The following is a 13,860-nucleotide window of genomic DNA, read 5'->3' as shown; positions in this document are numbered from 1 at the left end:
TCCAAACTTTCACCCTTTCAGTGGATAATCAGCACTAATTATGATTTTCAACCCAGAACCCAATATTTTAGATAAACTGAAGTTTTTTTTTTTAATCTAATATATGAGGTGTACGCTGGTTGATCTTGCATAAACCCATCATTTGCAAAGAACAAAAAAAAAAAAGAAGGAAAAGAAAGGAAAATAAACTGTAAATAAAGAGCTGAATAAGTGTAAATATTGTTGTATGAGATCTAAAGAAAGTGAAAATGTGTGTTTCAATTCATATTTTCACCTCTCAGGTAACTGGCAACCTAACATAAATTCTCATCTTCAATCGTTTGAAATGTGGGTGTATACAGATTGACTATTTGTTAATGTTTGCCCGCTATGATTAAGAGACAAAGTTGTGTATCGTCGTACCCGTCTTTGTGTGCGCATAAGTATGTGTGTGAGCGCGTATGTTTGTGTGTGTTTGGTAATTGGCTGTATATTAAAGATAGTTGTGATCCTGCCCTCTCTAACACAGCAATAAAGCTCACTTAGAGTGTTTTATTAAAAACAGCCAGCGAGAGGGGGGAGGCGGAGGGACGGGGTGGCAGAGACGTAACAACACAAAAATATTGGACTTTTTCCTGTATCATTTTTTGTCTTTAAAAAGTCCAAATGACCACTCAAATTGGGTAGTGCATCATTTTCTGTCACACAGCTGAAAGCATGGCAGACAGTTCTAATTCATCATTTTGGTGATTTAATAGCTGAGAAATATATTAAAATAATAAAATGTGGGCTGAAATGCCCTGGATTTGCAGTGATAAATAGCCCTCTCTGGCCTGATCGGATTAGTTGCACTAACAGATATATTGCGGTCAGGATTCACGCAGGCACGCACGATTGTTTTCCAATAAAAAGTTGCATATTAAATTCCAACACAGAAAAGGAGGGGAGAGGCCCTTCTATCTACAAACCCTCCAGAAAAAGAGATGGAGGGGAAAACGAGAGAGATGAATGTAGAGAGGGAATAAGGGATTTTAAGTGTTACACCGATACCATCCGGAGATATATTGCCAGAGCCGAACCACCACAGCCGATAAGTAAGCTACTTAAACTTATTTATCTGGACATTTATAGCAAATTCTCACACATACATAATTCCTCATGCTCAGAGAGTCATATTAGCATGCTCACAAGCTCATAAACTTTCATTTAAACTCTATCTCTCTCTCTCTCGCTGCCTCCCTCCCTCCTTCCGTATCCCTTAGGAAAACATTTGGAGTCTCATTGTCCTCCGACTCATCAGGAAGTGCTTGGTTGTAATTAATTAGCTCATTTGTTTATGCAAATGTCTGCAATTAAGTCATATTGTTTGTTAAAGAGATAATTTTCTAAATCAAAAAAAAAAAAAAAGATGTCCTGTGTCTGAGAGCAAATAACGTTCGTCTAATTAAGCACATTAGTCCAAATTTGTAATTAACAGCGCATAATTAGGTGGGAAGATATCCTGTTTATTCATGACGTCATCAGGGGTTTAAACGCACAGGCCGAGAGTCTGACAGACAGATGGGCAGGTAGACGGATTCGCAGATGGATGTACAAAACAGAGCAAGGATATAAACAGGTGAAAATGTGTGAATTCATAAAGTCAACAGTGTTCCAATTTCTCACTCTTTTGGACAGAGAAAAAATTAAATATCTGTTTTACATAGTGTGTTTTCCATTGCAATCCGTGTCTGCATTTGCTGTCATCCGCACCCAAATGTGTGTGTATTTATTTACAAGAGGTGTTTGTGTGTGTGAGAAACGCTATGGAGGGAAGGTGTTCGGGGTCAAAGCGGTTGAACATGAAAGGGTTAAATCTCTTTCATTATTACTCCCCAAATCGACCTGGGGGGATGCAAGGAGAACTGATTAGAAAGGAGAGAGGAGGAATGAGAAAGCTAAAGAGAGATGAAGACAGAGGGCAGAGAAAGAGAGAGATCTCAAAACAGTCCGATATAAATCATAACAATCATAACCTCAGGGCACGTCATGATAAAGAAGAGAAGGAAAGAGACAGAGAGAGAAAGAGAAAGAGAGAAAGAAACTGAGGGACACTATACAAATACAACCACAATGTACTGCTATAGGAATTGCTGTGATGTTTAATTGTTGAAATATGAGGGTTGTAATTTTATGATTATAGTTAAGGTTGCGTACATTACATATGAAATGTGATGGTGTAATGAAGTGATTTGTTTGATTGTTTTTTCATTCAAATACAATGCAGGAGCAGTCAAGCTTTTGAAAAAAAGGATGCAAAAAGGACCATAAAAACATCATAAAAGTTGTACATGTTACTCATGTGCTATAAATCTTTTTACGACACCTTGTGTGAAAAACAGATCAAAGCTTAAGTCATTATTCACTAGAAATCTTCACATCCACCTTAGAGTTCATGAGAGAAATTCATAAATGAATCATTCACTGTAAAAAAATAAAGAAGTTCTTTACAAATACTATATAGTTGGAACAATATCATCCTGAAGGATGCTGAAATGTTTTTGTGTGTGTGTGTGTTTTAATTTAGGTTGTTTTTTTTTATTCCCGCCCTTTTGTTTTTTAAATCTGGAACTGTCAAAAACTCTATTAAAGCCACATCCTTATTGATCTTCTCAAGCTCAATAATCAACATCCAACTACACAGACTGCCAACACACTCTCAACAGGTACGTGATGTCCTTCTTAGAATCATTTTAACTTTAAAATTTTACCAATCATACTGTCCTTTTGTTATTTTTTGTATTTATTTATTTTTACAGAAAATGTGTGGCCAGCTCTGTTCAGTTGAGGATACTTCTCTCCTCTTCTCCACTAAGCATGTAAGTGAGAGATCTATATTGTTTGAGTTTTCAATTACTGTTTGGTTTATGTATGAACATACAGTATACCCCCAGTCATGACATGATTTTTTAATGTAGTACCTAATCTGGTACTGTTTAGAACCATTCTTCATAATATTGTTCCTTTGAGCCAGATCTTTTCATTGAATCAATTCAGATTCCTTTCAAACACAGACGGAATGGTCTGTTAATGAATCAAATTGATTCGGTTCTTAAGTTGAACTCACTGACTCACTGATTCAATGCAGCAGTTAACAGCTCACTGGAGGGGAAGATTATCAGCAAATAGTGAATTTCTGTTTGTTCCTCACACAAATCACTCGTATGGCTGCAGAGGACATTTTTAATCATGATTTTGCTATGTAGGCTATACTCTACTTTACTTTTCTATATGATCTATGCGCATATTTTTTTCTGTATGAACACTATGTGCACAAAGTAGGCCTTATGTGTGTGTTTTGCCTTGTTTTTATGCGTCAGGGGGATGGATCTAAGAAAGGGCTGAAATAAGTAGTCTATCTCTTTTGGGATGGAAAGTGCCTCTGAAGAGATTTTCGTCAGACCAGCCCGTGTCCCAAACAAGCCACAAATGAACAAATAACACACAAGAATGTTGCATTGTGCTCTTGAAGAAAATTACGTACCACAACGGAGAAATACTGCGGTTTACTGACAATGACGGAACATACAGTGGAAAAGCAGAAGATATTGAAAGCAGATAGGAAAAAACGTAGAATGACCAGGGAGTAAAACTGGGAAAGAATGAAACAGGAGAGCGCGAGCGAAACCGATCATTTATCCTTGTGCGACTATAGAGTCTCTACTGTCCAGAGAGTTTTACACTGGGTCTCCGTTATGGGTGACCAGGGGGAGGGCGAAAGACAATGCCATCACTCTGTAATTGGTTTTTAGTTTTAATTTCTTTGTGTTTAACACAAATAGGATGGTTCTATTAATGTTAAGTAGGCTTGTGTAATAAGTTTCTATGACCTGCAGGAATTCCTAATCATTAATTCAAGCAAAAGCCTAATGACCTTCTAATCTGTAGCACTTATGAAGAACATTAGTCTCTTTCTTTCTCTCTCTCACTCTTTCACTCGTTCTCTCGTCCCACCTCGCTCTCTCCATCTCTCTCTCTCTCGCTAAGAAAGGCTAATTAAAATAGCCATTTGGCAGACTAGCGTCCTAATTGCTATTCCCATCATTGCTGGTCGATTGGGAGGAGATAGAGAGATAGAGAAAGGGGAGAGAGTGAGGAAAAGAAAAGATGAGCGAGAATAAGATTGATAATGAGATAACGAGTCATTAGAAGCATACATTAGCGAGTACAGCCCAGGCTAATGTCCCCTCAATCAGTTAGAGCTCTCTCTTCCTTGCCTGTCTTCTTTTTATCATTCTGTCCCTGCATGCGCTTCCAGCCATCTCCTGTCTCATATCTGGAGAAAAGAATGGCCTCCTCCTGTGGTAAAGAGAAAGTGTGGTGACACGCACCATTTTGGTCAGGTTCGTGATCATCTAAATTTAAATAATTTTTGCTTTAATGAAAACATGGGATTTTGATGTATGGTGTATAAAAAGCATTACGCTGATGTAAAATAGTATGTAATCTGATTTTGGATTGCAGAAATTATTCTGAGCAGTACTTTGAATACATCCATAGCGCCACCTGCTGGTGATTGGCTGCAAAATATAAATGCTTGTTAAAATGAAACCTGCTGTTTTGGACTCGGGTAAGAGCGTTTATTTTGACCATTTGTTATGCATTACTATGCATAGTAATTAGCCATGTTTTACACAATGAAAAAGTGAATGGTTACAATTAAATTGTTTCATGGAGCTACAAATGATTACATGTTTTTTACACTTTGGAACTGTATGTCATATCCTGAACAGGCTGAGTAGCTTATACAGCATGGCTTTATCATTTGATCACAGAATAGCCTATTGACCAGCATCTGTTTGTCACTGGTGAGGTGACTCACCTTTTTTTCTTTTTGCTGAATGGCCTTAAATGCTTTGTGTGCAAATAGGGGGATTACAACAAATGTGAAGGATTCCAGGAAGAGATCTGCACCTAATCACAAGCACACAGTTTAGTCTTGGCAGAGAATTGCAAGAGCTCAAGGAAAAGAAATGGGGGTGGGTGGGGGTTAATGGCGAAAAAAGAAAGAAAGAAAGAAAGAAAGAAAGAAAGAAAGAAAGAAAGAAAGAAAGAAAGAAAGAACGAACGAAAGAACGAAAGAACACTGGATACAATGAAAGTGAGAAAAATATAAAGAACAATGAAGTATGTAGCTCTCTGTGTTTATACTAAAATCTTGTTTTGCTTGCTCTTAGTTTTGGAATAGTAATATTATTGCTGTTTTTCAGAGCTTTAATGCTCTCTTTCAGCCTCTTACTGCTATCCTTTACAGCTTTTTTGTTGCCATCTCTAACAGCCTTTTTTGTCTCTCTTTTCCATCTTCGAATCCATATTGTATAGACACCTCCCAGAGTTACCAGAAGCATGAGGAGAACCACTGCAGCCACATCTAGGCAGTAGTAGGAGTACATGGACATGTTGTAAGCCTCAGCGTGCAGATGGCGCGCACCTTTATTGCGCAGGACAAACTCGATCCAGTACACTGCTTTGTCGAGAGGATGCAGAGGTCGGTCTCGGTGTAAACCGGAGAGCTTCTGCATGTTCTGACGATATGTTGGGTTCTCTAAGATATCGCTCAAAGCCTCAAGGAATTCTTCGGATGTACAAGTAGCTGCGTCCAGCATCCGTGCCGCACCTCTTGCCTGAAGACGTACTATGTTATCTAGCTGGTCAAATAGCAAAGGGAGTCCCAGAACTGGCACTCCATGATAGATGGCTTCATATAGACCATTGGTGCCACCATGAGCCACGAAAGCACGGGTTTTTGGATGACCCAGCAAGTCGTTCTGAGGCATCCATTGAAGTAGTAGGGTGTTATTGCCAAGTGATGAAGGTCTCTCGCCAATAAACCTCCAGACCACCTTCTGTGGCATGCGGGCGAAAGCTGAGGCAATGGCTTCCATGACCTCTCTGGGCAATCCTGCGATCAGCGTTCCCAGAGACATCACGACCACCCCATGGTCTCCTGAGCTCTGCATGAACTCCTCCAGCTCGGCAGGAAGAGGCTTGGCTGGACGACACTGGAAGCCACCAATGTAGACGAGGTTTGGCATGGAGGGTCGTGGGAACTCGAACACAAAGTCAACACGCACTAGCCACATCTCCGCTGAAAGTTGCATGGCGAGGAGGTCGGCGTCCGGAGGGAAGTAGTTGAGCAACAAGCTGGTATACATGGGAATCACCAGCCAGCGCTCTTGAATAAGGTTCAACCCATAATGTAGAAGGTTACGGGATCTTTCTAACAGTCCCATTTGGTCCGTTAGACCAGAACCGGGCACAGGCACGTAGGAGATTGGAGAAGGTGCGATGGAGAAGTGTCCCTCTCCGAAACTCATCCAGCGGACATTATAGACCATTGGAAGGTGGAGGTAATGTGCCAGGATGATCCCACCTGGTGTGGCAGGGTCAGTGAGCATCAAGTCATAGTTCGCCATCTTTATTTGTCTCATCAGAGCTTTGTTCTCCAGCATGGCGGTCAGCATGGCACAGGTTGCGGTGTGGGCCACATTCAAGATTCCAATAAATTCAGACATCTGGACTAGTGCTCCCATCATCGTGCCCTTCCTGCGGGCCTCAAGAATCCTTTGTACTGCAGTCTCAAACAGGTCCAGGCCTATATGTTTCTTTTTAAGCTTCACTGTAATGGAGGTGTAGGAAGGTGAATTCTCTTGGATGAACCAGCTGTCCTCCATGCGAATCACACTCAGCTCGTGTCCTCGAGACTGCAGCTTCTTCACCAGCACCTAGGGGGCAGTAAAGGAGTGCACTCATGTTTTAATGAGAAAAATTAACTAGATTAATACACATTTTTTTCTGTGATTAATCGCAATATTTTTCATATATTTTATAACTTTTTATAATAATTTCACAGTTAATCTCCAAATTAATGTAGAAACAACATAAAGACAGTATTTTTAAATACTTGTTAATGGCATATTTTTATGAATTAAGGCCCGTATCACTGATTCTAATACAGCTACTGATGTCTCAATGAAAAATATTTTTTTCCCCAATTTTAAACAATAATTATAGCCATTCAACATTACATAATTGAAAGCTATCATTTTTTTTTTTACATTTATTAGGCTTCAAAAAAATAGAACAACTTTTAATTTAAGTGAACATAAAACAACCCTCACATAAACCCATAATTCACGAGTTCCTTTGCCCATATAATCTTTAAGCTAATAAGGTTAAGCGTATTTAGCTTGCTGTCTGCAAGGGGCATGAGGAAGCAGCTTCAGCTCGAGCTTAGATATACCCTCCAGTGGGGCTACTAATGCTTGGATGATGAGTATGGTAGCAAGATGCCTAAATTATATTGATGGAGTTGGGGAGGTGGAGGAATGCCAAAACAGCTGATGCCAGAGCAAGGCAAGCGGCTGCTTATATGCTCCGGCAGTTAATTGAAAGATTAGATGGGTTCACTCCTCCCGAAATTACGTTGTGAATTTCACTAAATGTCACATTTACCTGTGCCCTTCCTACCTGTCTAACAGGTAGAAAAAAATACAGAAATTGAATAAAGTCATCAAACAGTCTGATCTGCATAAATTATAAATTAAATATAGGTTAATCCTTATTAAAGCTACAAAAGTTGTTTAATCAAGAGCAGGGAGTAATTTTCTCTGTTTGTTCTTTGATTAAAGTCCCCCTGTAGTCAATCATTTTATTCCTTAAAACTCATCTTTGATCACCAAAATTACGTATTTAAACGTTTTTTTTCCTGTGGTTTTTTATTATTCATGCCTTTAAATAGCTTTAATGTTACTACACCCTTGCTTCATTTAGTAGACACGGAACCATGTGCATTAAGCCCCGCCTCCACTCACTCGCACCAGCTCAGAGATTCACTCGGTCATACACCGTCGTCTACAAGTCGATGTATCAGAATGGTAATGCGTTTTGTGTATCGCTCTCAACAACGTTGGACACATAACGGTAATTAATATGATTAGCATTTTGCTTGACTACGTTATCAAACAGCTAATAATGTGTTGCTAATGTTACACAAAACCATAATCCCATTTGCCACCTCTGAGTTAGACAGCTACCTTCTAAGAATCCTTAGAAATGCTTTGAACAACCTTTTGAGCTTTGAGCAAACACAGAACGTTGGCACAACGTACCCAACCTTCTAACAACGTTTTAACAACATGGCCAAAAGGTTGCTATAACTAGGTTGTTACAGCATTGTCACAATGTTGACTATTTTATTTTTTATTTGCTTTTTATGTTTTATTTATTATACTTAAAAGAAATTTGTAAATTTGTTTATTTAGTTTTTCTTCTTTTTTCACAAATGTATGACTTTTGGAAGTACAATTTGATTACCATGCAGTTTTAATAAAGTTGAATTAACGTAATCGTCTGTCATTTTTACTCTTCAAAGTGTACACTTGCAGGTGTTAATTATAATTAGGCTAATTTACTGATAGCCCCATTAAATAATAATAAGGATAAACAATATTTTAAAAGTATATAATTATCTGACTAATTAAAAATCATAGCATAGTACCTCAAAACACAAAATGCTAAATGGGGAATATATCTATAGGCCTAAGCCTGGATGCCAGCCGGACTTGATATGTTATGGAGCAACAATGCTCGAACCAGAGCTGTTCGGACTAATCAAATTGTCAGGGCGGGCTTTATACGATGAGGGACAGATAATCAACAGTAACGTATTCATCCACATCAACAAAGAGCACTTGGGTTGAATTCGTTTACAACAAAGATGGCTGCCGCTGGAGAATTGAGATGTGTAGATTCCACCATCGCGTCTGTTATAGAAGGTATCGACAGCGCATTCATTTTAAAAGAGGAACAGAGAACCATAATCATTCATTTTTCTGATCGACAAATGCCTCGAAGAACATACGTTGTTATAGCACCCGTGTGCAATCATGCTCTGATTGGTTGTAGGTCTATCCAATTGAGTGCAGAGGCATTTACTTTCCTGGTTCGGTTGAAACACACCTCTTAATCACAGTCCAGTGGAGCAGTATCAGACTCACATTCTGACTAGAATCTGAGTATGACGACGTCAGGCTAGATATCCCCCATTTAGCATGTTATGTTTTGTGGTTAATTTTAAATTAGTCAGATGTTAGATAACTATATACGTTTATCCTTATTATTATTTATGGGCCTAACAGTAGCCTAAATTAATTATAATCAACACCTGCAAGTGTACACTTTGAAGCGTAAAAATGACATAGAAGGTTAGCTAAATCCCTATTCGGACGGGATTAACTTTACAAGGGTAGATGGAGTAATGTAATTACAGGATGTCTGTAATATTAATGGCCAATTCGCACGGGATAAGATATCTCAGTAAAACTAGCAGAAGTGGGAGGAGTAACTCGATTTACACAGCGCTGTTAACTTCCTGTCGTCATGTGTGTATTACGTTGCTTCCTGATATCACGTGCACAAACACATGTAACCTATATTTATCAAGGGGGTAATCCATCAGCCAGAAACTGAAGCTTCCCCGGGGGCCGCCATTGATTAGCAGACCATCACCTGCTGTTAGCATTCCATTGACTCCCATTCATTTTAACTTTACATCTGAGGCGTTTAAAGACTCCATTTGTCCATTATTTATTTCTAAAGAAACACGAAAATGTATAAAAGGCTCCATTACCTTGTATCTTACGTTATGGCCCCGTAGAAGCAGTTTTTGTAAAAACAGACTAACGATTGCGTCATAACCACGCGACTCTCTGTCGCACAGAGGGGTTACCGTGTAGACAGGAGGAGAAGCTCGCGGGCAATCGGGGGGACGTGGAGGCAAAATGACAAAATTATTAATCAGAATACTTAGCAAAAATTGCTCCTGCTCCTAGCTCATGGACACCTCCTACTCACACTCTCCGTCTCTGCAAGTTTCGGAAGGGAATGATTCAGGTTTCTCTTGGCACAGCTACTAGAAGACAGACGGGTTGCTCACATCACATCTACGCCGTCAAGCTCAGTTTGAGTCTGCGCAGTACGCTCAGTAGTGATGCGCAGGTCGGCTTTTTTTTCAACCCGAGGGTCCCGCTTTTATGAAATTATTTGGCCCGCCCCAGCCCGCCGTATCTATTTTTACAACCCGCCCCGCCCCGCCCCGCCCCGCACCCGCCCCGCACCCGCCCCGCACCCACGACCATTAAAAAGACATAGGCTACTAGGCATTGCAATGTAAATGAAAACAGCCTTTATTTCAGCCTGAAAGTGCTTGGAAACATCGCCCTGTAAACTGGCAACAACAGACGATTATGAATATGAACCATAAATCAGGTCATATTAATAAGATAATGATAAACATTTTCAACATTTACAAAGCAGCGTTTGTGTTCATCTAATAGACTAAACATTTTTTTATTTCAGATTTGTATAGGTCAACAGTTTACAGCCTATGCTATAGCCACTGAACTTTTGTTTTATTTAACACACGGAAATGTTCATTTAGCGTTTTTACGTTCGCTGTGCAAAATATGTCTTGACATGCTGGAAGTGCCCGTTTTGTGGCTCTCGTGTTTGTATATTTTTTCACACGAGTTGCTCTTCATGTAGCCGATACTGCTGTTGTCTCCTGCAGCAACTATTTCTAAGAACCGGTCCCAAACATTAGATTTAGCAGCCTGACCTTTTTTTCTTTTATTATGTAAATTCCCGACCTCAATTTCTCCCGCACCTCGTCTTCCATCTTCACTTTTATTTCTCCGTTTTTGTTGTCGTGGCTGGCGGCGGGAGCTGCTCTGCGCGCCCCTTTCGTGACGTATCACGTGACGCCAAAGGTTTGGGGACATCACGCAAGTTACGTTGCTACGGCCTTCGTATTGTAACCTTATCAAAGAACCTAATAAAATATGAAAATGGATATTCCCAAATATTTAATATAGGCTGGAAATTGCACGCAACATACAAGGATTTTTTTTTTATGACCCGCCCCAACCCGTCCCGCAAATAAAGTGACAAAATGCGGTCCGCGGGTTATGAGACGACCCGCGCATCATTAACGCTCAGCCATCAGGAAGTGAGTGCTTCTAATTGACTCAACTTTTCTCCATTGAAGTCTTTGGGGTCGCTGTGTCCATTTCTTTTACTGTCTATGATATTTATATACCTAAAACAGTTAGGTCTGGTGTTGTGCCGAATTCTGACTCCCGCCAAATTACTACCCCCCTAGTATTGGTAGGTATAGGATTAGTTGTGGGGGAAAACTACTTTTAAACAGGAAATGACAAAATATTTACGTACATATTCACAGCGGGTCTATTCGCACGGTATTAGTATTACCTGAGGTAATTTTTCCGGACCTTTTTACTGAAGGTAAAAGTCGCCGTAATCTTTACTGACCTTGTCCGTAATGATTACTGAGATGGCACATTCGGACGGGACTAAATTCACAGAGAAGCTCTGGTAATTAATACTACCCACCTCTCCATGTTAAACTATTCCCGTCCGAATAGGGCTTAATTCAACTTTATTAAAACTGCATATCAAATTGCACTGGGAATGTTGCCATCTTTTTTTTGTTATTTAATGAGCGCGTTAGTAATGTGTGCCTAGGCGGGTCCACAACGCACGTATACTCTGCTTATTAAACTCACAGTGACACTCAGCAGCACATAAACATGCCATAAATAAAAGGATTACAATGTAAAAGATTATTATTGAGTTCATAAAGATATGGTGGAATCCGGCTTGTCCCGTAGATGGTCTGCTTGCGCGCTTTTACCTCGCGCACAAGCAGATCCGTTTGCGACGCGTTCGGTCTTTCCACTATCAAATTCCATCATGTAAATAGCGAATCTGCCATGGCCGAGCGCGCAACTGGCATTTAAAGGCAATGGGAAATGAGACTCTGATTGGTTTATTATTGCACATATATCCCAAAACACACCCATTACTCATTAAAAGAATAAAGACAACCCTTTTAGACCATTCGCCTGGCGCGCCACCATTTTTTCGTCATTAAACTAGCAAAAGTGGATTCGGACCTGCCCTAAGTGCACTTGCGCCATGCGCTTTAGACCATGTGCTTAGATCGATAAAATATGGCCCAATAAGTAACACGCCAAATTGGCTAATGATTTGACAGTTACCCGCCACAATTTATTTTTACCCGCATTTGGCGGGTTGGCGGGTGTTAATTTCAAACCCTGATCATCAAATACATTATTCACCCGCTATATTGCTAAATGTACCCGAATTTTTAATATCACCAGAAAATATACCGGGCTAACCAGGCTCTCTGGAGACTCCCCTGCTTTGCAGTTAATGATATGCTAAAGCCCACCTGCATGTTTTCGTGATTGGCTAAGGTATTTTGTGATGTCAGAAACACCTGCGATTTCAAAACACATTTTTGAGACTGTCTTTTTTTTTCACTGCAGTTTTAAGGAGAAAATACTTAGCCATGGTGTTGATTTATGACTTTGTACTTTCAACACAGAGGGGTTTTTAACTTTAATGACAGACAGTATTAGTGATTGCTGTCACTTTAAGATATGCTGCTCATGACACGGACCTCACACACCTCACACTCTTTACGTTCATTTAAGACTTTATTTAACTCATTTAAGATTGCTCTTATGAGGACACTGGACAAAACTTACATTGTGGCATAATTGTGTGTAATTGTTCATTCAAGCGTGAAGGAGAACTCAATTCTGGTGCCCTGTCTATGCTCGTGCGTCTTTCTTTGTGTTGTGTGTGTCACATAGACAGGAGATTCACAAATAGCCCGTTTTCTTTTGGCTCATCGCGCTTGAATGGTTGAAAAGCATTTGCACGAATAAGAGCGTGATCATATAATGTAACGCTAGCCAAAAGGATGACAGATTACCTTGGTTATATATTTCACTTTTTGTCTTTTTAAAAATAAATAAATGGTTTATCTTCAGAGGAATAAAAAAATGATTGTAGGTAATTGTGACATTACATCTCACAATTGTGACAAAATTTTGCAATTGATTTTTCATAATTGTGATTTTATATATCATAATGCAACTACACTTCTTGGTTTATTTTAAATTACCTGATTTGTTTTTACTTTGAGGGAAACACAGGAAAACAGCAACTTACACAAAAGCATATAAAGAACAATGAACTTTGCTGGAATTCTACTCTCATTTAAATCTACACTTCCTGTGTATTCAAATCAGTACCTCCATGTTCACCCAGTGACTGCCATCAATGGGGAAAACCAGGATCTTGTCGCCATTATAACCACAGGGTAAAGAGAGAAGGATGGATGTCCAAAGGAAAATGAAGAACACGTATCCACACATTCTTCTCTTTTTCTTCTCTCAAAATAACAAGAACAATAAGCATGAACATTACTTTCAATTTCTCTAATACGAGAAATGTATACACAAAAGGATTAAAATGTAGACTGTCAGGTTCTCTTATGTTTAGGTTACATACCTCAGTTGAGCCTTATACAGTTTCAGTCGCACAAAAATGTTGCCACGTACAGAAAAAGCCTTCACAAAGTCTCTGAAGACAGAGAGATTATCTTCCCTATTGAACATAATTCCTTCATTTGGCAGAAGAATTTTGTTGTGAAACGTTTCTTAGTCCAAGTTCTTTCTGACCAGCATGATATGCAAAAAATGTGTTATGATGTTATGTTGAATTGCACACATAAAATATATTTACATTATGAAATTGTTTATATACACACTTCAAATTCACTTACAATTAAATGCTTTATTTTGTGACAAATCTCAGTTTCCATACTGCATACTGTAAATGTGCAAACAGCATATAACAATCTGTTAATAAAAAAATAAATTGAGGCGTCTGCTCACTTCTGCTATTTAAGACTCAAAGTTATTCACAGACAAGATCCCTTTAAAATAA

At 39.3% G+C, this 13,860-nt stretch overlaps 1 protein-coding gene across 3 annotated transcripts; it reads right to left on the bottom strand.

Moving 5' to 3' along the window:
* Window positions 1-1,471: 1,471 nt before the first annotated feature.
* On the bottom strand, window positions 1,472-13,493 carry ugt5g2 (UDP glucuronosyltransferase 5 family, polypeptide G2). Of its 3 annotated transcripts, none has more exons than XM_079860996.1 (3): window positions 13,423-13,493; window positions 13,164-13,301; window positions 1,472-6,743 (listed from the first exon to the last, which is right to left on the bottom strand). In XM_079860996.1, exons 2-3 carry the CDS (start codon window positions 13,284-13,286, stop codon window positions 5,169-5,171), a joined length of 1,698 nt encoding a protein of 565 aa, XP_079717122.1. In that variant the 5' UTR covers window positions 13,287-13,301; window positions 13,423-13,493; the 3' UTR covers window positions 1,472-5,168. The 3 variants fall into 3 exon arrangements, with proteins under 3 accessions (XP_079717122.1, XP_079717121.1, XP_079717120.1); XM_079860995.1 differs by having other exon boundaries at window positions 13,164-13,298; XM_079860994.1 differs by having other exon boundaries at window positions 13,164-13,454.
* Between the last annotated feature and the right edge of the window lie 367 nt (window positions 13,494-13,860).

The sequence above is a fragment of the Squalius cephalus genome (genome assembly GCF_949319135.1).
Source record: "Squalius cephalus genome assembly, chromosome: 24".
Classification (NCBI taxonomy): domain Eukaryota; kingdom Metazoa; phylum Chordata; class Actinopteri; order Cypriniformes; family Leuciscidae; genus Squalius; species Squalius cephalus.
The sequence above is the reverse complement of the archived record's forward strand: the minus strand, read 5'-3'. Positions and strand labels throughout refer to the sequence as shown.